A 23873-nucleotide genomic window follows, 5' to 3' on the forward strand; every position below is an offset into this window, starting at 1 on the left:
GGAAACTGAAAATTCTCTAGGCACAGACCACTTATTCTTTAGATTCAGATAATTTACAACAGTGCCTGGCTACAGCAGCCATGGAAAACCTCTGTGGAGGTTGACACATGCCACACACATCTTAGAAAATGTTGAAGTTAAAACAAATTATAACCATGAGTCCTTCAGATTGTCTTCAATGAATATCAACACATATAACCAAAAAAGGCAAAGGAGAAAAAAAATATATTTCCTGACTGAATTTTCAAATTTCCTCTAAGAATGTCTATCCTCAAAAGACAAAGCACATTCCTGCACGTCATTGGAGTCACTGACAGCAGAGGAATGACATTAAAAGAGAGGAAATGAAGAGTCACCCCACCCCCACACACCCGAGCCAGTCTGGAGATAATTAACAAGAAACTCAAAGGAAGTTAACATTATACTTTGGCAATCTTAGCAGTGGTCCTTCACTGCAGCCATTGAGTGTGGCCAATCAGCAGTCACCGAGTGCCTGTGTATGTAAATCACAGCAGCGCTCATTCACGCTGTTAGCCAGGCAGTGCTCTCCACTCAATTCACCTTCCTGGAGAGAAGTCATACTTCCAGCACAGGTCACAAGCATTTTTCTTATAAAGCATGAACACTGACTTCTACTTTCTGAATCACCCTCAGTAAAAGGCAAGCCCTCAATTTATTGCCTTGATTAAACACAGGAGTTTACAGTTGACACTTGTGGGTGAGCCATAATTTATCCGAATGTGTGGCTACCACATGCAGAAACCTTAAAGTACCAGGAACCTTCCACTTCATCTTCACCACAGCCCATACAAGCTGAGTAGCCTCTCTGACAAACTGGGAAAGCAAGTCTCTAAAAAGCTTGCAAACTTCTCCAGCTGCTCAAGAACAACAAAAATAAAACCTTGTTGTGACTTAGAACAGTGCTTAGAGCAGGAGGCACAGGTCCTACGGCGTCCATGTTAGCATGTCTTAACTTCTGATTTACAGAGGTGTGCCAGGTTCAGCTTTGACCTCTGACTTTTAAGAGGAACTAAAGAGAGGGTGTACTCAAAACTACACTCGAGGTCAACTCTCAAACCACAGGACAGGAGTACACTGACAGCTGCTAATTTATACAATGATTCAGTAAATTTGGCTTATGCTGTTAACCCCTTACTCACATGGTGTTCCAAGAAAACCAGAGCAACAGGAATAAGAACACCCTATTCTTCAGTCATTCAGTCTAAATGTCAATTACCCTCAGTTTTGAAATAGCTGCATTCATGGTACTAGCAAGACACTGATTGCTTCTACTAAGATTACCCAAGTACCCATACTTAGTTAATATGAACTGTGGTAAGTCATTTGACCTTGTTCATTTAAAGTAAGAAATTTCTGCCTTATACCTTGGCCAAGAAATGTGTAATAAGCACCACTGTACCTAATTTAGACAGGACTTGACCACCCACAAGGTATGTGCTCAAATGCTCAATATGTTGTTTGTTGGATGAAGAAAGCACAATCCTTCTTCTCAAGCAACAAAAATCAATTATCACAGCAAATTAATAACACTGATTCTAACACTAAATATAAATGGTCTAACACACTAACTTAAAAGGCAGAAATTGTCAGTATACATAAAAATGCAAAACCTAATTATATGTCCTTACCAGAAACACACTGAAATAGAAAACCTAACAATAAATATAAAGGAGTGGGATGCATTAAGCAAATCTTAACCAAAGGAAATAATTTCTTTGTACTTGGCCCTTGTGCCCAGGGGCTTCACATACACTGATTAAATCAGCCAGGTATTGAAAATATTCAGGGTGAAAATGCACAGAATTGTATGTTTCTGTCATTCTATAAACATAATTGTCTACATAGAATTTATAGTAATTAGGTAATAGTCTAGAGATGACTGTGGTAAGTGCATTCTGGAAAGACCCATGGGTAAGGAACTGAGGGAAACCTCCAGCCGCCTTCAAAGACACATCATACTAAAGGCCGACAGGACACATTTCCACAGGTCACCAATATGTGCATACTTCATACCCCACCCCATAAAGCCTGCCATTATGGCCTGCGCTTGCGCTCTCTCTCTCTCTCTCTCTCTCTCTCTCTCTCTCTCTCTCTCTCTCTCTCTCTCACACACACACACACACACACACACACACACACACACACACACACACACACACACATACTCCCCACTTACAGGCAGCCTTTCACATGTCACCACTCTCCCCCCAAAAATCTCTTGGGTGAGGTCTGTCACATGGTATGATCTTTTCAGCATTCCCTGGACCTCCCATCCCAGCAAAACACTTACAGCCCTGGAAGCATCAATGTTAACTAACACTTACAGCCCTGGCAGTATCAATGTTAACACTTACAGCCCTGGCATCATCAGTGTTAACACTTACAGCCCTGGCATCATCAGTGTTACTACCACCTCAAAGATCATGAGCCAGAGGTACTCACTCAAACCAGGCCTGGTTTGCAGACACACAGAAACGGAGGGCATCAGTGTTTGCTCTTGGAACTACATTGTCTGAGGTTACTCTGTTGTTTACCCAGTAAAAGATAACAGGAGATCTAACCCACATTTATAAAAAAGACTGCAAAGCAACCACAAGTAACAGAATAATTAAGAAAAATGGAATTTCATAAAGGTTTAATTTCCTCAAGTAATATGGAGTCCAGAGGTAAAGTGGTCAAGGCTAGTAGAGTATCTCAAAATGTCTTCAAAGATCTTTCACTTAGGCTCTGCAATTGTTTGGAACAAGTCTTTAACATCATGCATGCGCATATGTGTGTATGTGTGTGTGTACACACACATATATGTATGTATGTATATATATATATATATATATATGAGAGAAATTTTTAGGTAATAATACTTTTAATAAAATTAACTTCTCAATAGCACATTTAATACATTAACCCTCCCCCTTCTTGGTTTCTCTGCATTGTGTGCAACATCACTTTGACTTGATTATTCATGGGTCTATTTTATTTCTAACCTTTATTTTGCATTTGAAAATCTTCCTTGGTGATTTGTACGAGTCACTGGATGCCTCAAATTAAGTCTGACCAGATCCTACTCCACTTCCTATAGTGGAGAGGCCATCTTCCCTGCCCCAGGACTGTCTCCACCCACCCACCTGACCTCTCAAGCACTCACCCTCAGGTAGGCAAGGGGAAGTTCTCCCTTTCCCAGATGCTACCAGAGATAAACTTCTCATCTTTATCTTTAAACTACAGACTACACATGATTTGGAAAGGAGACTGTACCACACAATGACCAAAGGAATCACCATTCTGTACCTTTTCTTCTGTCTGGTCACTCAGAAATATACTGATCAGCTCTGATAGTCATTGCCTGTCACCTCACACTTTCACCCACGTATTCACCATAGTCCACTTTCCCTTCCACAAACATGCACAGAATCCCCTTTTCATATAGTGATATGCGACATCTCTGAGGCCTGGTCAAAAGACTGATGCTCTGTACCACGTTATCATTTGACTGACATTACTCATTTCATATATTTTCACTGTCTTCTGATCACATCTCATTTGTTGCTAGAGGAAATATCATGACTAGGATTTTTCCTTCCACCCGTCTCATGACAGAGTCCTGACCTACTCGCCCAAGGAACTGACCACAATTCAGAGATCATTCAAGAACCAAACTGCTGTCTACTTCAGACTCATGTCTTACAAACTGATGAAAACCTGTAACACAGGTCTTTGAAAGAGGGCTTCGAGTGTTCTTACTTGTTGTGGAATAATCCTCTGTACACTGTGAAGATTCATTGCTCTCATTGTCAATAAAAAGCTGATTGGCTGATAGCTAGGCAGGATTTTGGGGCAGAAAGACCACCAGGAAGAAGGGCAGGAGTCAGGAATTCAAATGAGTCGAGAGCCAGGCACAAAAGAAGTAACATGGGAAGTTCATAGATGAGCTAAACAAGTCTTTGAGCAACACATAGATTAATAGAAATGGGTTAATAAAGCTAGTTAAAAACAAGTCTAAGCTATCAGCCAAGCATTTATAATTAATAATAAGTCTCTGTGTGGTTATTTGGGAATTGGCTGGTGGTACAGAAAAGTCCACCTATACTTACTATTTAATCTTTAGGCTTTTCCTGACAATGTAGCCTAACCTTGTGCTCCTAATTTAGCCTTACTTTATGGTCATGCTTAGAGAGAGACAGAGAGAGAGAGAGAAAGAGAGAGAGAGAGAGAGAGACAGAGACAGAGAGAGACACAGAGAGAGAGAGTCAGAGAGAGAGAGTCAGAGAGAGACAGAGAGAGACTGAGATTTGCCTTTGTAAAGAAAATGAAAACTTTCTCAGGAAATGTGAAGCTAGTCTTCCTCTTACATCACCTAGGAAAATGAGCATGTTTTAGATACACTGTCCCTTCAACGGGGTATGTACTACATTAGTAAGGACTAAGCAGATCACGTTTACTGCATAGGATACCAGCAATGCACACCAAAACCACATGCTGCATTTGTGGTGAGCCCTTAACACAAGCTTAAAGAACAAGCACCTGTGAGCTAGGGGTTAAGACAGTTTCTCAGAGGTGTTGAGAATCTGGCTAAGAACAGATGGAGGAAATTGAATTTGAAAAAGTGATAAAAGCAAGAACAACAAAATCAAGACAGGAAAACCCAGTAAGGTTTAAAAAGAATTAAGAATGTGCAGTAGTTTAGACCTGGCCACGTGTGAAAGGTGAATTCGAGGCAGGACTAGGGGCAGGGGTAGAACCTTTAGTAGGTGGGGCCTGAGGGAAGGAACTGAGATGACTGGGGATGTGCCCTCCAAGACATTGTGGGCCCAGGCCTTTTCTCCTGTTTGCTCCCTTGCTCATGATGCACTTCTGCCATGATACATGTGGGATTACACACTATTCGATGTTTTATAGCTGGCTTATTTCACTTAGCATATCTTCAGGGTTCATCCACATTGTACTGTGTATCAGAATTTATTCCTTTCTACAATGAATAATACGCCATTTCCACATCCCTTGGCAGATGTTTGGGTGGCTGCCACCTTTACTAAATATAAATAGGTAATTCTGCTCTGACCACGGGTACAAAAACCTTTCCAACATTATGTTTTCAAGTCTCTGGATACAACTGAGAGACGCACTTACCGACTCACATATTTATTTGTTGTAAGTGTCGGAGAAACTAGAAAACGGTTTCTATAATGGCTGCACCACTGGATGAGTTCCTGTCACTGTGGACAACAAGACCTGACAGAGACAACCCCAGGGAGGACAGGCTCATTCTGTGGGTCCAGGCCATCGTGGCAGGGGACGCATGTACGGTAGCTCACGCCGTGGTGTCAGGAGGTTTGTCACACCACAGCATAACAGGAAACAGAGAGAACAAGGCGAGACCCAGGAACTCTTACAGCTTTCAGAGGCTGGCCCTGGTGGGTTTACTTCTGCCAGGTAGGCTCTTCCTCCTAAAGGTTCCAAGGCTTCCTAGGAATCTACCAGCTAAGAACATGTTTCAAACATGAGCCTGCTGGGCACATTTCAGGTCCAAAGCACAACTGCTGCATTTTCCCACCGAGAGTACTTACACTCTCTACTTTCTCCATTTCACTGCCAGCGTGTCATTCTCTAGTGGGGGGGTATGTGTGTCGGGGTGGGTGGGGGGACCAAAGCCAGAGCCCATTCTTGCCTCACTGCCCCGACTGCTGGGAATACAGGCATGCAGCCTGCCTTCTGTTAGCTATCCTAGTGAGTTTGAGGGAGCTTCTCACTGCAGGTCCTATTTCTTTTTTTTTTTTTTTTTTTTTTTGGTTTTTCGAGACAGGGTTTCTCTGTGTAGCTTTGCGCCTTTCCTGGGACTCACTTGGTAGCCCAGGCTGGCCTTGAACTCACAGAGATCCGCCTGGCTCTGCCTCCCGAGTGCTGGGATTAAAGGCGTGCGCCACCACCGCCCAGCTTGGTCCTATTTCTTAACCATATAACTGCAATAACCTCCCAGTTACTGTCATCAGAAAAGCACCTTCCTGTCTGTCATCATGTAAACCCTTTCATTCCATTAGGTTTCACAGCTAAACCCTTTATTTACTTCCACCTCTTTCCAGGAGGTCTAAACATACAAACGTGTCTCTAAAACATAGACTCTACCCATCTATTGACCAATCTTTGCCCAGGCAAGCTTCTGGTTCAGTGAGACTCCATCACTGCAAGGGACCAAAGAGCAAAGAGACAGAGGAGGCTATCCGGCCTCCTCCTCTGGTCTCTGCACACAAACTTGTGTGTGCACATGTGCACACACACACACACACAAAGAATACATACACACCAGAAATTTTTAAATTTTTCAAGTAAGTTAAAAAATAATGAATGTCTCTAACACAATTGGATATTTACCTTCATACATATTTAAGCTTGGGAGTATAAGGGGGGGGGCAGACCTGAAGGAGCTGGACGCAGTCAAAAATAAAATTGTAAAGAGGCCTGTGCTAACACAGGGCTTTCTTTTTATGGTTTAAATTAACATTGTAATCCTATGCATGCCTTCTAAATTTTGCCATCTCAATAAATGAAAACCCTTTAAACCTAGTCTACATCCATTAACAGCTAACATCATTTAGGATGTTTTTATTCATCCTTAAGAACTTCACGTGTTTAGATCACACTCACCCCACAGCTAACGTCCTAATCATATGCTTGCAGCATAAGAAATTCAGCTGCGAAGAACTGGTTCCAATAATGCTAAATGGTAATAATTCACAGGCATAGACTGTACCATGGAAACAAAAACAATATTGTGTCACAGGACTTCCTAATCAAATGATACAGAACAAGAAGATATGCCAAAAAAAAAAAATTCCAGATAAAAAGTACAACAACAACGGAAACAGTAATGCCACCTTAGCATTATAAAACACTTCAATCACTGGACTGCAGCAGAGACAGGGTTTTAGGAAAAAGAAATAAAAACACAAAAGTGCAGGAGTTTTACAAGTCAACACTGAAAAAGAAATGAATGAAAAGTGGGCAAAAGACTAAAATAAATCACAGCTCCTCCCATACACGTGGCATGCACACATAAGGAGAACCTCCATACCCTGTCATCAGGGAACTGCAAACAGAAAACATGAAATACCACTACATGTTCATTAAATTGCTAAGAGACAAACACTCACATCATCTAATGCTCATGCCACTGTACAATGAGAGGACACTCGGCCTCAGCAGATGGAAACACAATATAGTACATTTACACTGGAAGGCACTCTGATTTCTTCTCAACAAAACCCTATTCATACAACTCAGAAATGATGATCCTTGGTAATGCCCAAATAAGTTGAACGCACACACTACACAAAAACATGCACACAAAGCTTTAGTAGCAGATTTATTCATAACTGCAAAACCTGGAAGCAGCCAAGATGCCCAACAGCTCAATGGGTATATCGAGTTATTTAACATGGTAAAATGCATTCAGCAGTTAAGAAGAAAATGAGATGTTATATTAAGCCCCAAAAGACATAATGGAACCTTAAATACTTCTTGTTAAGCGCAAAAGCCACTCTGTGAAGGCCACACTGTGCATGATTTCAGTCACATGAAAGTTTGAAAATGAAAACTGTAAAGACATAAAAACGGTCAGCTGACTGAGGCAGGGCTGCAAGTGTGAGGGCAGCCTGGGCTACACAAAGATCCTGTCTTAAAAGGAGAAAGATCAGTGGTTTCTGGAAGCCGAAGGCTGGAAAATGAGTAGGAGTTAAAGAGGAGTTTGGGGCAGTGAGACCACTCTGGAGGACACTGTAATTGTGGACACATGTCATCATGCAGCTGTCAAAATCTGTAGGGTGGCAGCACACATTTATAATCCCAATACTTGGGAGGCGACGGCAGAATAATCGTGAGTCAAAAAGCCATCCTCCAGTGCAAAGCAAGTTTATAGTTAGCTCAAGTTTACATGACACCTTGTCTCAAAACAAACAAAACCAAAAAAGAAAAACCCACAAGAACAATAAATAAACAATAAAAGCACAGGACCTCACTGCATACCCAGACCCATATAAAACTATGCCAAGTACAGTGGTGCATGCTTGCAAACCTAGCACTGGGCAAGTAGAGACAGGGGGATCCCTGGAACTGCCTGCCAAGTCTAACTACTGAGTTCTAGTCAATAAAAACCCTGTCTCAAGGGGAGGTGGCAGCATTCTTGAGGGCACTGAAGGCTGTCCTCCAGTCTCTACACACACACACACAAATGTACACATATGTACATCCATACACATAGGACATGCACACACACACTCGTCACACATACACGGAGGAAAAAACCACCAATAAAACACTGAACAGTGAGCCCTGGACTTAGCAGACTCTGGCTAACAAGGTATCAGAGCTGGCTTACCAACTGTCATGCACAGACATACAGTATATAAAATATGTGACACAAACAACAGGGAATTAGGAGAGTTGAGGAGGGAAGGGACAGACTAGGAGTCCTCTCTACTTTCCCATGAAGTTTTCTGTAAACCTAAATCTAAAACTGACCTCCCAGAATCTACTGACTTTTTTTTTTCAAAATTAACTAAAATACTAGAAAATAATATAACAATGTAGGAAAATAAAAGGTGAAGAATTCTAAGGTCACTTTATGGCTTTGTGTTGTTATGTTTGAGATGTTCGGGAGTGAAACCCAGGGCCTTGTGCAAGCTAGGGAAGCATCTACCGCTGAGCTATGCCCTAGATATACTCTTTGTGAAGAAGAGATGGTGATTTTCTTTAGACTCTGAGTCCAAATAATAACGTATTCTTAAAGTTTAAGAGAAAGCACTGAGTGGGAAAAGTATTAGGGAAAACACACCCGTGTCACCAAGCACACCTCTTCAGAACCGCACGGTGCCTTACCTGAGAGTTGAGGGCCTCCAGCTTGCGTTTCCGGGCATGGAGAGCTTTGCTTGGGAAAGCCCAATAGTAATTGGAAGTTCCAATCCTCTCGCAGTCAACCATGCCATCGTCTACCAGGCTCTGCAGGACTTCTTTCACTGACATGGCAGCTGGGGAGGAATGTCCAAGACTCCACGGTAAGCAGCATCATAGGGAAAATTCAAAAGCAAGTAACCAGAGAAACACTTGCAGAGCATATTACAGTTAAGAGCTAAAAAAGGAAGATAACAGTGTATCAACAGGCATCTATGTGTGCATAAAAAGTGAGGCACCCCAGGCTCTTCAAGGCAAACATCGAATGTCCTTTCTTACACACAGATCTTGTGTGCTTATGTGGGAGCAAGGGTGGGCAGAGGTCATGAAATTAGAAAGGGGCCCCTGAGAGGAGAAAGGGAGACCGGAAGAAAGATGCTGCAAACAGTACGAGGGCACGAGCGACGTGGAGGTGGAGAGGCAGACAGTGGGGACAAAGGGTCCTCGTACTTTGAGGGGACAACGAGATGGGGGAGGGAAAAGGAGACCGAACCAAACTGGAGTACACGTCACTGGCCATAGGGAAACCTGTCGCTTTGCATGCTGATTTAACAATAAATAAAAGTGGTCTATAAATAATCATGCTCAATGTATTTCAACTACAACTACACTTTATTTTACTTCATTTTCAGTACACATAGGACATGCCAGCTAAGCTCTCTGTTGCTAAGCTCCACCCCTACCTTTTCAATCCACTCTAAACTGAAGACAGACTAAGACAGACAGCATGGCCCCTGGACTACTAAACTAAAACATCCAAAGATGGAAGAAAGGACTCCAGGAAACTGTATTCTCAATACGGGTGTAAACCATGGAAGTATGTTTATAAAGCTTTAGATGAATGTCTTTCCTTTCTGAAGAAATTCCCCTTTCATAAACTCAGCCATAGAGCAGAAAGATGGATACACATGTTTGCCAAAGCATTCTTATCAGCAGCAAAAGGAAGTGGAAATTAGCCCAATAACTGGATTTTTAAGAGCACAATGCAAGGTTATACAACAATTTTAATGATACAAATAAATACATGCTGCACTGTATAGAACGTATGCTGTAGAGGAGCGAGGAGACAGTGTGTGTTAATGTGACAGTAGTTCAGATGGCGAGAGCAGGCAATTTTTACTTCATTTTTTCCCATAAATAAACATGCATTATATTCAGCTAAGAAAACTAAAAGTTGTAAAAGACTAAACAATAAAGAAACAAACTAGTTCCAATAGTTAGAGCTAAGATTTAAAATCAGAATCTATTAACAATGCTTACTTTCTATGTACCAAAAGCTATGTCCTTATTTTAACATCCATTTAAATTTTCCCTAGAGCAGATCTCTAGCTATAAAACTATTTAAAATTTAAAGGTCTAATAAATAAAATTGACACCTAATGTGCAAAACATTCAACTCTACTCAAAGTACAAGTGAAATGAAAGTCAAAGGATTCTAAAAATGAAGAGCGTCGTAGTGAGGCTCAGTGACGGAGTGCTTGTCTAGCACGCACAGAACCCTGGGTACAACCCCCGAGACTGAAAAGAAATACAAAGTTAGTGTGAACATAAACTGGCCAAGCCTTTCCTAAAAGCAATCTAAGAATACATGTTTGAAATTCTGAGAACTACGCAAGCCTTTATTTTTTGTTTTACTTCTACAGATACAGTCTAATGAAGTAACATGAGAGGTGAAGAAAAATGGATGAACAGAGCTTTGCTTTGCTTGGGTTCCATAACCAAACCCCACAGACCAGGTGTTTAAACAGCAGTTAAGATACAGCCAGAGAGCATTGGCTTAAGAAGAGTGAAGCCCTGTGTTCAGTCCCCTTTCCCACAGTTCCAGCAACCAGGACAAGACAGCGTCCAATTCAGTCACCGGTGAGGATGCTTTGCCTGCTGTGTGGATAGTCTATGTTCTCGTTATGAGTGACCTTTCCTCAAGAGACATACACAGATCTCTCTCTCTCTCTCTCTCTCTCTCTCTCTCTCTCTCTCTCTCTCTCTCTCTCTCTCTCTCTCTTCTCTCTCTCTCTCTCTCTCTTCCCCACCCCCGAACTCCTGTCTTAAAATTAGAGCCCTACTCTTAAAACCTCACATAATCATTTGTTTCTGCATTTGACTGTGACGTGACAGTCTCTCACCACGGAGCTCAAGCTAACTCAAATTCATGATTTCCAAGTGTTGTGACTACATCCGTGTATCACTACACTCAGCTCTTAACTTAATGCCCTCATGAAAGTCCTATTTCCAGAAGGGTTGGAGAGTCAACATAGGAACTGGGGAAGAACACAGTTCAGTCCAGAGCTGAGAACATGTTAATTACACGATGCAGTATTTGTAGAAAATCGACATGGTCAACAATAGGAGACCAACTAAGCAAGTTTGATGGGCAGTCAGTCACAGGATGGAATTCATCTTCCAAAGCATGTGATATACACATGCAGATGATACGTTTATATAAAAAGATACACAGCTAAGATGAAGCTTCGTGGTGGAGTACCAGCCTAAAAGTGTGAGGCCCTGGGCCAGTCCCCAGCACACCCACAAACAACCACAAACACAAAACGCCATGTGCAGCCTGGTTCCCTCTCAGCACGAGAGATCTTTACATACATACACTGACAAAACTTCAAAATGAACCAAAATGTTTACACCTGGTGACTTTAGAACAGAAAATTACAACTTTTCCTTCCTTAGCTCAGCGATGGGAGCTGCTCTGCTCTACCTGTCTTCCTGAAAAAAAAGACCTCTGAACCGTGAGCAAAACCAAACCCTTCTTTGAAGCTGTCTGTCAGGTATTCAGCCACAGAAAAGGGAAGTTGGACTGACAAACAAATGCCACTGAAAATCACGATCTCAAGATGAAAAGGACCTGTACGTCAGTCTCCGGGGGAACCAAGCCCGTCTACGCTTTCATGCTAGCCTTCTGCCCCTAGAGCTGAGAGACAGCAAGTTTGTGTCTTTGAGCTATCAAATTCATAGTCAATTGTTGATGCAGCCTCGTGAAACTACTACACTATGTAAAGATGCCAAGTCACATTTGACAAATGCTACAGAATATTCAACAATCTTTTATGTCTTTTGAAATAAACTATAAAATAAGTGTGCATATGGGTAAAGGTATATGTATTCCCTTTTAATTGTTCTGTGGCAGAGGGTCCAAACACAGGAACTGATTGATGGCTAAGAAGTGTCACATGAGGCTTTTACAAATATACTCACTTCTAGATGTTTGCATTGTCCATAAAGGGAAAGACCACTGCAGAAAAGACTGAGTCCCAGGTTCCCCAAGTCCCCACCATCCACCATCTCTTTAATACTTACTGATGCCTTTCTCTTTGGGAGCAAGCTTCTCGAGGTCTTTTAGTTGGAATACATCTTTCTAGTTAAAAGGGTTTAAAAAGGTGAAAAACACATAATTACTTTCTACTGTTTATTTATATTTACCATAACCATGTTCATAAAACATAGCATCAAAAAGCTATGTCTACAAATGAATAATGTACTAGAATTGAGTATTTTAGAACTAGAAGAAATGCTGTATCTCATTCAATGTCATCCACAGAACTTAAGATGGACATACTTCCACATGAGCACAGCGGTCTATTCCTGACTGGACAACAACAACAAAAGCCATCTTCTTTCTCATCGAAGCAGGAAAATTAACTCTGGAAGGTAATGAGCTGCTCTGACACTCTGATGTTAAGAAAACCAAAAGAGGACTGGAGAGATGACTCTGTGATTAAAAGCAATAGCTCTCTTACAGAGGCCCCTAATTCAGTTCCCAATACCTCCATGGTGGTTCAGGGGATCTGGTGCCCCCTTCTGGCCTCTGTGGGCACCAGGCACACATATGGTACACATACATACATGCAAGCCAACATTCATGCACACACAATTTTTTAAATAACAAATCTAAAAGAAAAAAGGGAGGGGAGGGGAGGGGAGGGAAGGGAAGGGAAGGAAAACAGACAGACAGACAAAACACAAACCCCAGGCTCAATGATGGGAGGATTGCTTTGGACCAGAATTTTGAGGCCAGCCTGGGCAATATAAGAAGGTCATACCTTAAAAAGAAAGGAAGGAAGGGATGGAGGGAAGTGAGAAGGAGGGAGGGAGGCAGAGAGGAAATGAGGAGGGAGAGAGACCAAAGAAGAAAGAGGGAAAGTGCTCCACTTGGTCTGTCTCCTGCTCCACAGGTTCACCAGCTGGAACTAATGCTGCAGACAATTGTCAATGTTGGTTCTCATTTAAGGTTTTATGAAACAGTTAACTCCACATGACAGAAGACTGTCCAGTTCATGCTGTGTCTCACTCACTCATCCACACGTCCCTACACTAATACAAGCAGAACCAAACATTTCAGGAAAATACAAAGTATGTAATGGCGGTCAGGGGACACGCTTTGCTGACTGTTTCTTTCTTCTGAAGTGATGAGAAGCCCTAGGACAATGAAAGTGAAACTGGGAAGACTAACGCAGTCAGTAATTAAAAGAAGCACTGTGACTGTTCAACTGGATGGAAACTAAGCCCCAAACCTCTGCTTATCTAAATGGACATTTTACAAAACTGAGAAGACAGATACTGCCTAAAAGAAAATATTTGCAAAACTATCTACCTGACAAAGAGCCCTGGAACCTAGAATATACACTGTGTGTCCAAAACAAAAAGAACTGATGGATGGATAAAGGAGCAAGATGACGAACGCATTTGTGGGCGGCATGGCACCCGGTGCTTAGCCCGCAGTCATGACTACAGGCGGCATGGTACATGGTTCTTAGCCCGCAGTCATGACTACAGGCGGCAGGGTACATGGTGCTTAGCCCACAGTCATGACTACAGGCGGCATGGTACACGGTGCTTAGCCCGCTGTCATGACTAGGGGCAGCATGGTACACAGTGCTTAGCCCGCAGTCATGACTGGGGCGGCATGGTACACGGTGCTTGGCCAGCAGTCATGACTAGGGGCAGCATGGTACATGGTGCTTAGCCAGCAGTCATGACTAGGGGCAGCATGGCACACAGTGCTTAGCCTGCAGTCATAATCAGCAGGTACACAGTTCTTAGCTAGTAAGTTTTCTGATTCAGAAGGTGAGACACATTCACCAAAGGTAACTGAGAAAACAGACCATAAAACACAACCTTACCATTAACATATATAATCATACAGCAATATTCTTTCAGATTTTGCATTTTCTACTTAACACCTCACAGTGAACATTTGGCCATGACACTGTCTTCGAGAAGGGCCACTATCCATATCTAATGCCAAATTCTATAACTGATGGTATAGAATGTTTGTGTAAGAAGTGTTGGAATTTTACTTATCAACAATGGAATTAGAATCCAAATTCCAGAAACTGAATTCCAGAATCATGCTTTTCAACCTTGGACCATAAAATTGATTTGTTCTGAATTGTTGAAGGGCTAATGTCTACTATTTACTAACATTTGACATTAGTCTGAATCCCAGATATATGGTGTCTCATTCAGGAGAAAACAGATGAAATGCTTTCCATTACATTTCCAAAGTTCACTGTTACCCTTTTAATTCCATCCCAAAAGCTGACAGATAAAGTAAGTATGCAGCAACATATAGTATCATAATGTGAAGAACAGGAATGCATGAACTGAACAAAGCCAACTAACAGAATTAATTATTATCTCCACAGAAAAAATTCATTATGGAACACCTCTGAGCAGCTAGTCATTAGTGTTAGTCTTTAGTGTCAAAATGCCATTGAAGGGTGAAGTTGAACATTTTAAAACGAGAAATGGCCAACTTTGGTATTTGAGAAGATCAATACTAAACGGATAAAATCACCCACTGACTACTTTCTTGAGTTTCCACTGCCTGGAAGAAATTAAGTCTGTTCTTGCTTTAAGGCCACAGGAAAAAAATTTCAACACCGCCAAAGAAAAAAACTGAACCAGACTTCATCTTGTCAATGACAGTCTTGCACTGGCTTTAAAAACATAAAGGATAGACTACTTTTTTAAGTCCTCAATATTTTAAGAGTACTGAGAATCTGCATTATCAAAACGCAAAGGACTTTTACCAACATAATATCTGATTGTACCATCTTCTCCTGTCTGTATAGGATGAAAACGGCCCGTGGAATAAAGGCCATAAGAAGGTATGGGAGGTAAAAAGCCTGTTTGGACTTGTTTCTTTTTGTTTGGTTTTGTTTTTTTCAAGACAGGTTTCTCTGTAGCTTTGGAGTCTGTCCTGGAACTCGCTCTGAAGACTACGCTGGCATTGAATTCACAGAGATCTGCCTGCCTCTGCCTCCTGAGTGCTGGGATTAAAGGTGTGTGCCAGCACTGCCAGCTGGACTTCTTTACAAAAGAAAGGTCCATGTACAGGAACACGGTAAAAAAAAAAAAAAAAAAAAAGTAGGGCCTAGAGCCTGGTTTTGACCTCTGCCTGCCACTTAGTGAAGCTGAAACTTTTTTCTCTTAGTGACTAGCATAAGTTAGGGAGTCCTGGGTATCATCATAATGCATAGACAGACTGTAAACACAAAGCAGAAGGATTTCAGTGCTCCCTGTGAAACTAGGTGGTCCTCTTTGGCTTAACCCCTGGTAATATCCACTCTTGTTTCTGAGACCCTGGAAGCTTCAGACTCTCTGCCTCGGGAGTCCTCAGCTGGAAAGTAAAGCTGAAGACCACAGGCCTTAACCCCAGGACTGTCCACTAGTGAAATCAGAAAACCTATACTAAATGCCTGGGGATGGTCAGCACCCGGGCAGCACTCAGTTAACAAAGTTACTTCGGAAAAAGAGGTCATAATCAAATACATGACTCAGAAAGAGAATTCCAGTATCAGTCTATAGGACAGTCTGGATAAAAGACCATGAATAAGGGGATATGGCTCTTTCCTATTCCATAACTCAGAAAAGCCAAAAACACTGGAGAATTTTATCTGCCCCTCAAGACCATGGCAGTATGGGTCCCTAACAAAGAGACTATTAACACTGAATTACGTCACAGAAAATTAGTGAAAATACAGTTAACGTAAAAATTATACAAAGTACTAACAACATTAGGGAATAACTTACTGTCTCAAAAAACAGTTCCATCATACGGGTTCTCTTCTCTTCCACACTCAGTCCTTTTTTCTTTGACTAAAGCATAAAACAAAAAACATCAAAACCTGCAGTTTTAAAACCAGCATTTTACAACAATTGGGCATTAAACATTATCTTAACAGTTCTGTGATTTTGTCTAATATCGACAGGTTTGTCTCTCAAGGCTGGCCCAAAGACTCACTTCAACAGCTATATACCAACCCTCAATTTCCCTACACAAACAGTGACAGCAATAACCTTTTATGGGAATTTTACTTTGTTTTTTTGTTTGTTTTGTTTTGTTTTTTGAGACAGGGTTTCTCTGTGTATCCTGGCTGTCCTCGAGTAGACCATGTTGGCCTTGAACTCAGCAAGCCACCTGCTCTGTCTCCCAGTGCTGGGATTAAAGGTGTATGTCGGCCGGATGGTGGTGGCACACACCTTTAATCCCAGCACTCGGGAGGCAGAGCCAGGCGGATTTCTGTGAGTTCGAGGCCAGCCTGGGCTACCAAGTGAGTTCCAGGAAAGGCGCAAAGCTACACAGAGAAACCCTGTCTCGAAAAACCAAAAAAAAAAAATGAACCAATGAGAAGCCACTGTATTAACTTTCAAAAGGCTTAACTTTTGAAAGAAAACAGACAGCCACTTATAACCAATGAACAGCTACATGCACAAATTGTTGTGTAAATACCCAGGACGAACTGATCAGTCCCACCTGGGAAGGGAGACATGTTAATCTAGAAGGCTAAAGATGAAAAGGATCTGGTCAAACTGGGAAGTGGGGAGGGGCGTCTTGTGTAGATCCATGCCCAGGCGGTGTTAGGGAAGTACAAGTCAGGCACTGAGACAGTTACTGTTTGGACTGTGAGGAGGGAGAAAACAGAAGCTACAATTCAAAAAGTTGTCTGGGGTCAGATTACCCAGGCTAACCGGGAAGAGAGTGGATCCTACCAATACAATGAATAAGTGCTGAGGAACTTCTAAAGCTAGGAGGGACAAGGTCAGAGTTAAACTGGAGTGTAAGAATGGTAGGTAGCAGGGGCTTGCGAAAGCTGAGCAGTTAAAAACCAGAGGACAGGGTTCAATTCCCAGCACTCACGCGGTGGCTCTGTCTGTAATTCCGGTCCCAGGACATCTGTCCCTCTCTTCTGGCCTGCCTGGGCCCTAGGCATACACATGGTGTACAGACATACACACAGGCAAAACACCCATATACATAAGTTTTTTATTTTATTTTTTAATTTTTTTTATTTTTTATTTTTTTTGTTTTTTCGAGACAGGGTTTCTCTGTGTAGCTTTGCGCCTTTCCTGGAACTCACTCAGTAGCCCAGGCTGGCCTGGAACTCACAGAAATCCGCCTGGTTCTGCCTCCCGAGTGCTGGGACTTAAGGTGTGTGCCACTACCGCCCAGCTTTTAACATTTTAATGAAAGAAAATGAACGGTGGTAGCAGCGTGTGGGCTCAAGTAAGAAAAAAACCCATCCAAATAGAAAATGGAAGCCCGTAAAACCTGTAAGTCTTCATCTAATTTAAAAATAAGGTAAGCAGTATGTAACTGAGATATAACTCTTATTACACATTATATATAGTACATATCAACTTCCATTCAAACTAAACAAAGAGAGGAGCCAAACTTCTTTAACGCAAAAATTGCAAGAAAAATAAAAACAGTGTGAGAAACATCATTTTTCTGGGATTTGGGATTTATTTATTATTTATTTTGGGGGGAGGGGATGCTATGGACCACGTGTAGAGGTCAGAGGAAAGCCTTCCGAAGTTGGCTTTCTCCTTCCTCTGTGTGGTTCCAGGGTTGGAACTCGGTGGGTAGTCAGGCTTAGTAACAAGCATGGTACCCACTGAGCATCTCACTGGCCCTAAAACGGATGTGTTCTGCATCCTTCTCAAAAGCTGCACAGGATGGTGTTTCCTTGGTAAACACGAACAAGTGTCTATTCACAACAAATACAGAACAGAGGACAGATCAAAGTACCGACACCACCAAAGTCCAACTTGGTGAACCTGTGAGTTTGGTTGGGTGTGGGGGACTGTGGGAGACCAGCTCCCACCAGCTCCCACCTTTCAAAGGGTTCTTGGGTGGAGGAGAGAGGAATGAGGAAATACTAGATAGAAAGATAGACCTAGACAATGAGGAGAAAGACAGAAACACAGGATAGCTTCGGGAGGACCTGGGTCAATACCCAACAGCCTTGTCCTTTATTCAAAAGGGCTTTTTATAATATGCCAAGGGGAGAGGCAAAAGACCTCCCCTTTGCTAGATCAAAGCACAATGTACATCCAAGTGTAGACCCTTTCAAACACCTAGTAACCACGCCCGTGGTCAAATCATCCCATTATGCAGCCCTGCTGGGTAAAGCAAGCTTAGATTCTCTGACCCAGAGTAAGGTCTCACTAGGAAGCCTCTGTGGGTCCCCACAGTTGGGGTTACTTACTGGAATATAGAAGGACTTACAGGAGCAGAAATGACTCAAAGACAGTTGCACCACCAAAGCCCACCCTAGCATATGTGACAGCCCATAAAGCTGGGAACCTAGAGCACAGTAGACACCCTGCAGAACCCCAACACGTTTCAGAGCGTCTTAGTGTGAGCCTCTTCCAGGCAGCTAAGCTGGCCTTCTTTCTTCTAGGTTACTACACCCTTCCCTGCTCTCTTCCGGCTGCTGGGCTTGTCTGAGAGTGACTCTCTGCTGTCTTCACTGCTTATATACTCTATGAGTGCCCCGCCTAAGTCAATTTCAGGGACTTCCGGAAGCTATTTTGAGTTGTTTACTTCCTGTCTTAATTTAATGAGTCTTCCTGCAGGATTGAGTGTTTCACCTCCCCTTAGATCGGTGGTTCTCAACCTTCCTAATGCTGTGACCCTTTAACACAGTTCCTCATGTTGTGGTGACCCCCCAACCATAAAATTTTTTCATTGTTACTTCATAACTGTAATTTTGCTACTGTTATGAATTGTAATGTAAATATATGATATGCGACCCCTGTGAAAGGGTTGTTTGACCCCCAAAGGGTTGCGACCCACAGGTTGAGAACTGCTGCTGCCTTAGACCATACTGTTGCTTCACCTCCATGTGAATACCCTGCCCTAAAATCTCCTGTTTTACCACCCTTTCCACATCCGATGTCTTGAAGAGTTTCTCCAAGATGGAAAGTTTTAACTTTGGAGGAAATTACTACACAACAGATCACAGGAAAATAAACTGCTTGTTAAGAAATAATAAGATAAAGATTCTGTCCAACCAAAACCCTGTCAGAAAGCATCACTCTCCAACACTTGAGAAAAGAATCTTGGAATGCCATTCTGTATTTCTTCTGGTAAAATTAGAAACCCACTCATTTCCACAGCAACAAGATTATGTAGTGTTTCTTGATGAGTGTGTTTGTATAAGTAAGCAGCCTCCAAGTTCACATTTTTTCCCTCTGTCCCTCTGGAACACAGCACTCCCCAGGGATCCACTATTGAGCCCTTCCTCTCCTCAAATCTCTTCTTTGATCTTATCTTCTTTAATTTTAATTAATGCTGTGATGAGACCACAGATCTTTATGTCTGGCCCTGAATATGCTCCTAAACTTCCATCTCATGTATCTACCTGCCTGCTGGACAGACTTCAAACTCAAGTGGTCCAAACTGAATCCTTCTTCTCCTACACACTCCAAACCTGCTATTGTACACTTAGGAGTCTCAGAAACACTTTTGACCTATGCCAAAGGCCTGGCAGGCATCATCTCTAAGTGCCTTCATCTCTTTACCAACTACCAAGTTCTGTCAACACTGGTTCTTAAATATTCTCTAATACAGTGGTTCTCAACCTTCCTAACACCGTGACCTTTAATACAGTTCCTCATAATGTGATCTCCAACCATAAAATTATTTTCCTTGCTACTTTATAACTGTAATGAATCATAATGTAAAAATCTTTGTTTTCCAATGGTCTTAGGCAGCCCCTGTGAAAGGTCATTCGACCCCCCCCATGGGTCATGACCCACAGGTTGAGAACCATTGCTCCATTATGTCCTGCCTGGTCCACCCTATTACCTCTGCCTGGATTCAAGCCTTCATTGGCTGTCTCCTGCAACCTGTTTTCAACTGCCTAAACACACTTTTGTCTCATCCTCTAAATTCAGCTTTCACACCATGGAAGAAACAAATCTGACTATGCAGCTCCCTTGTTTAAAACCTTTTGATTGTCCCAACTTTCATAATTATCCAAGTACCCTAATAGGATATAGAAGGCCCCCTATCACCTGACCCCAACCTACTACTTTGAGTAGCTCCCCACCCCACCCCACCCCAAATTTACCATAACAAGATGAAACTCTATGCAATTTGGATTGTAATAATAAAATTATTTCCAGAATTCTCTACTGGAAGCATTCTCTCATTTCTGTGCCTTGTAAAAAATGTTCCTCTACCTAAAACATCTCTCCTCTGGCACACTCAACACTCCAAAAGGTCGCCCAAAGCCTAGTTTGAGCATTCTCTCCAGAAAGACTTCCCTCTGCTGCACTCACAGGCTGAGCCTCTGTTCCCACGGCACGTTTCTATCACATCATCTACTGCACTGAAGAGAGTTGATTTTTCTCAGCAGACTGAGAAAACTCAGAGTATCTACTGCCCTTTGCCCTCTCTGAGTTTAGCAAACGGGGTAAGTTAGACGAGCAGACATACAGGCTAGCCCTGAACATCAAGACCACAACCAGTGAAGTGCCAACTCTACAACTCCAAGCTGCTCAAGCTCCGGAGCCCACAATACTCCCAACACACGACTCAGGGTGAATTAAGCAGCAGGAAAGCCGGTCAGCACCTTGCTGGCAGAGAGAAAGCAGAGCACTCTGCCATGTAAACAAGCTCTGGAGCTGTGGAACTGCTGTTAAATTTATGGTGCAGAGCTAGAATCCAGCGGTGTTTTAGAACCCCCTCCACACTGCTCTCTTGCAGTATCTGAGCCAACCATGAAGTTCATACCCAGCTAAGCTTCCCATGCCAATGGGCATCAAACTAGCATACCTACACTCATCTTGGGGACTTTTAAAAGGGTAGAGCCGAGTTCCCCTGTATGAACTGAACTGCAGTGTTGACAATGTGCCTGGGCATGTACACTTAAAAAATATTTTCCGTTGCTTTGACTTGCTTTTCTCACTAGACTTCCAAGGACAGCAGGGGCTCTGTGGGAGAGGTGGAAATCTCTTTGGGGTGTTGTACCCTTGCAAGGCTCTAGGGACTTGGACCTAACTAGGACAGCAAGAGAATGAAGAAAAGATAGACAGAAGGACGCTCAAACAGAAAGCTGGGATTGGGTGCTCTGGACTCTTGGATGGAGAAACTGTAGCACTCCAGAAGCCCAGTGTGTTCATTGTGGAGTTGAACAGAGAGGCAGGTGACTTTATGTAATACGGTGGGTTATTACATATAGGTAAACAAGGAGGCAGGGTTATTATATACATCTGAACAAGAAGGCAGGTTTAGCTAATCTTGGTAACAAAGAACAGCCTTGGTAGGCAGGCAGTCTTCAGGCCATAAACACCCAGAAGAGACTAAAGCCACAGCTGTACATTTTCCACACACACTGTCAAAACTCACACTGGGTCTCCCTGGAAGACTTTGCTATTCGCTATCCGTCTACGCCTGAGGCTATGGTGTCTATGGCCACGCACATCAACAACACACATCCACTCAGGATGTCACTCATTCAAGGCTCCATCAGCTCCCTTCATTAGGGCTTTATCATGCAGCTAAATCAGAAGAAAACAGATCCTAAATTTGGGGGCAAACCTCCTAATATTTTGGTTTATAAATAGTACCTGTAAAGTCCTTTGCAATTCCTGGAACCAAACAACAAAGAGAATGTCTAATGGCATGTCCTGGGGAACCCAGTTCAGGAAAGCTCTTACGACTAAACAACTGTGAAAGCCATTCCAGGAAGGCAGATGAATTGTGCCATACGTTTATATTACTTTCAGGCTGATTTATTCCTCTCTCTTTTATAACAGTTATTACTAATCGCATTTGGAAACCACCAAGGGCGGATTTAAAATACCTAAGGTAAAAAGGGCATCCGACTGACACTAGAGACTTCCTCAACAAGAAAAATAACAACGACTCATTAGTTAAGACTGGGGGAGGAGGTCTCCTCACGGCAAAACAGGGATGCCTTCATATCAGTAAGGGGACTCAGAGCCACCTGAGGTCTGTGACACTTCCGATTTGAGTGAAGCACTTTAAGGTGCTTTTTTGAGCCTTGATATCTAAAGAATCTTCTCCAATAAGTAGTTACAGAATTCCTAATATCAGCCCTGTTGGTCATTTGTAATAATATTCTGCAAAGTTAAAAAGATGTCATGTCGCTCTCAAAGTCGATTTTCCCCAATTTCAAACTGGAGGCCAATGCTTACAATTGTTTGCCTAACAAGCCCAGTCAAATCAAAATCGTTCTTAATCCGGGATTAGCCAAGAGGTCAAAAGTTGAATTTTGACCAGAATAACACTGAACTTTTTTCTTGATCTTTATTACTATAAAAATAATAGCAAGTACCTATGTGAAGAGTTAACAGCCATTAAATCCCTTCGCGGTAGGCAATGGCCCTATAAAGAGGGTTAGGTAAGAGGGTAAGGCCGGCACATCAATAATGAATAGTTCCTTGCAGTCGGGTACTTTAACTCTACAAAGAGAAACATGATAACACGAAGCACTGGTAACAACACAGTTGTTTTTGAGTCTGGTCCTGGGGCTCTTTGGGCCATTTTATGCCCAGGTGGCCCGGTTGTTAGCTTAACCACAAAGAAGCCGTTATCAGTTATAATTACAGCTGGGCAAGTTTCTTCAAATAAATGCCCTACAACCCGATCCTTGTCCACCCTTTGTAACGGCTACTTCACTAAATTAAGACATTAAAATCTCGGGTCACTTTAACGACACACTGATACCCTGTCGCCAGGAGCTGAAAAGAATGGCGCGGAACTTTGAAGGCGGATGAAAATGACCTAATGGGCAGAAAGTCATTAAGTTCGAAAAGATAAAGGTGGCTGGGAGTAAGCCAGGGTTGGCGGGCACACAAGGGTCCCACACTGAAGCAGGGCGGGCTGAGTCCTGCCCTTGACTTAAAGCCAGGGAGGCTTTCACTGCCGTGATCCCTGCAGCTGGGCTGCGCTGGGCCGCGCGGCTGGCTGCGGTGACCGCGAGCGCCGTGCCCGGCCTGGACGAGGTCCCGGGTTCTAATCCCAGCAGAACCGAAGGGCACTGAAAACTTCAGCGTCCACTCGGGCGCACGTGCGCCGTGGCGGGGGCTCTCGGACAGGCGCCGCGGACCCGCCCCACTTGCCGGGCTTTGGGTTTCGGTTCCAGAATGCTCGGGTTCAGACCCAGAGCGGCGCGGGCGGCCGTCAGGGCTCGGGCGCAGCAGGAGGACGTGCGGGGCCTGGCCAGGCGCACACCCCGCCGCCGCCGCCGCCGCCGCCGCCCCCAAGCCCGGGGATGCGCGCGTGGCGGGCTCGCTCTTACCATGGCGCGCGCGGCGGCCTCCCGGTTTGACTCTGGCGCCAACAGCCGCGTCGGGTGGGAAGGGCGGGAGGAAGTGCAGGGGGAGGTCGCAACGACCCCTGGCGGCCCTGAGAGGGCTGCAGGACCCGAGGGAGGAACCGGGCCGGGGCGGGGCCTGAGATGATAGGCAGGGCGGCGAGGGGCGGGACCTGGGTAAGGATGGGTCAGGAGGGGGCGGAGCCTGAGGGGAGGGGCCGGGAGGGGAGGGGCCTGAGAGGAGGAGCAGGGCGGAGAGAGGAGGAGCCTGAGATGGGCAGGACCAGACTGAGACCCAAAGGACCTGCTGGGTTGCGGAGCATGAAT

At 43.4% G+C, this 23873-nt stretch overlaps 1 protein-coding gene and 1 pseudogene across 1 annotated transcript in view; both read right to left on the reverse strand.

Annotated features, from left to right (window-relative positions):
• The window catches only part of Mnd1 (meiotic nuclear divisions 1), a 69822-nt gene extending 46152 nt beyond the window's left edge, over window positions 1-23670 (reverse strand). Inside the window, exons 1-4 of the mRNA XM_052731969.1 lie at window positions 23532-23670; window positions 16006-16071; window positions 12268-12325; window positions 8890-9038 (exon numbers count right to left, since the gene is read on the reverse strand). Coding sequence (XP_052587929.1) covers window positions 8890-9038; window positions 12268-12325; window positions 16006-16071; window positions 23532-23534 — 276 coding nt within the window. The 5' untranslated portion in view covers window positions 23535-23670. The remainder of the gene's footprint in view (window positions 1-8889; window positions 9039-12267; window positions 12326-16005; window positions 16072-23531) is intronic.
• On the reverse strand, window positions 3241-3801 carry LOC128105839 (single-stranded DNA-binding protein, mitochondrial-like; annotated as a pseudogene).
• Window positions 23671-23873: the final 203 nt, after the last annotated feature.

Source organism: Peromyscus californicus, unplaced genomic scaffold (genome assembly GCF_007827085.1).
Source record: "Peromyscus californicus insignis strain IS unplaced genomic scaffold, ASM782708v3 Scaffold_9__1_contigs__length_137607984, whole genome shotgun sequence".
NCBI classification, from domain to species: Eukaryota; Metazoa; Chordata; class Mammalia; order Rodentia; family Cricetidae; genus Peromyscus; species Peromyscus californicus.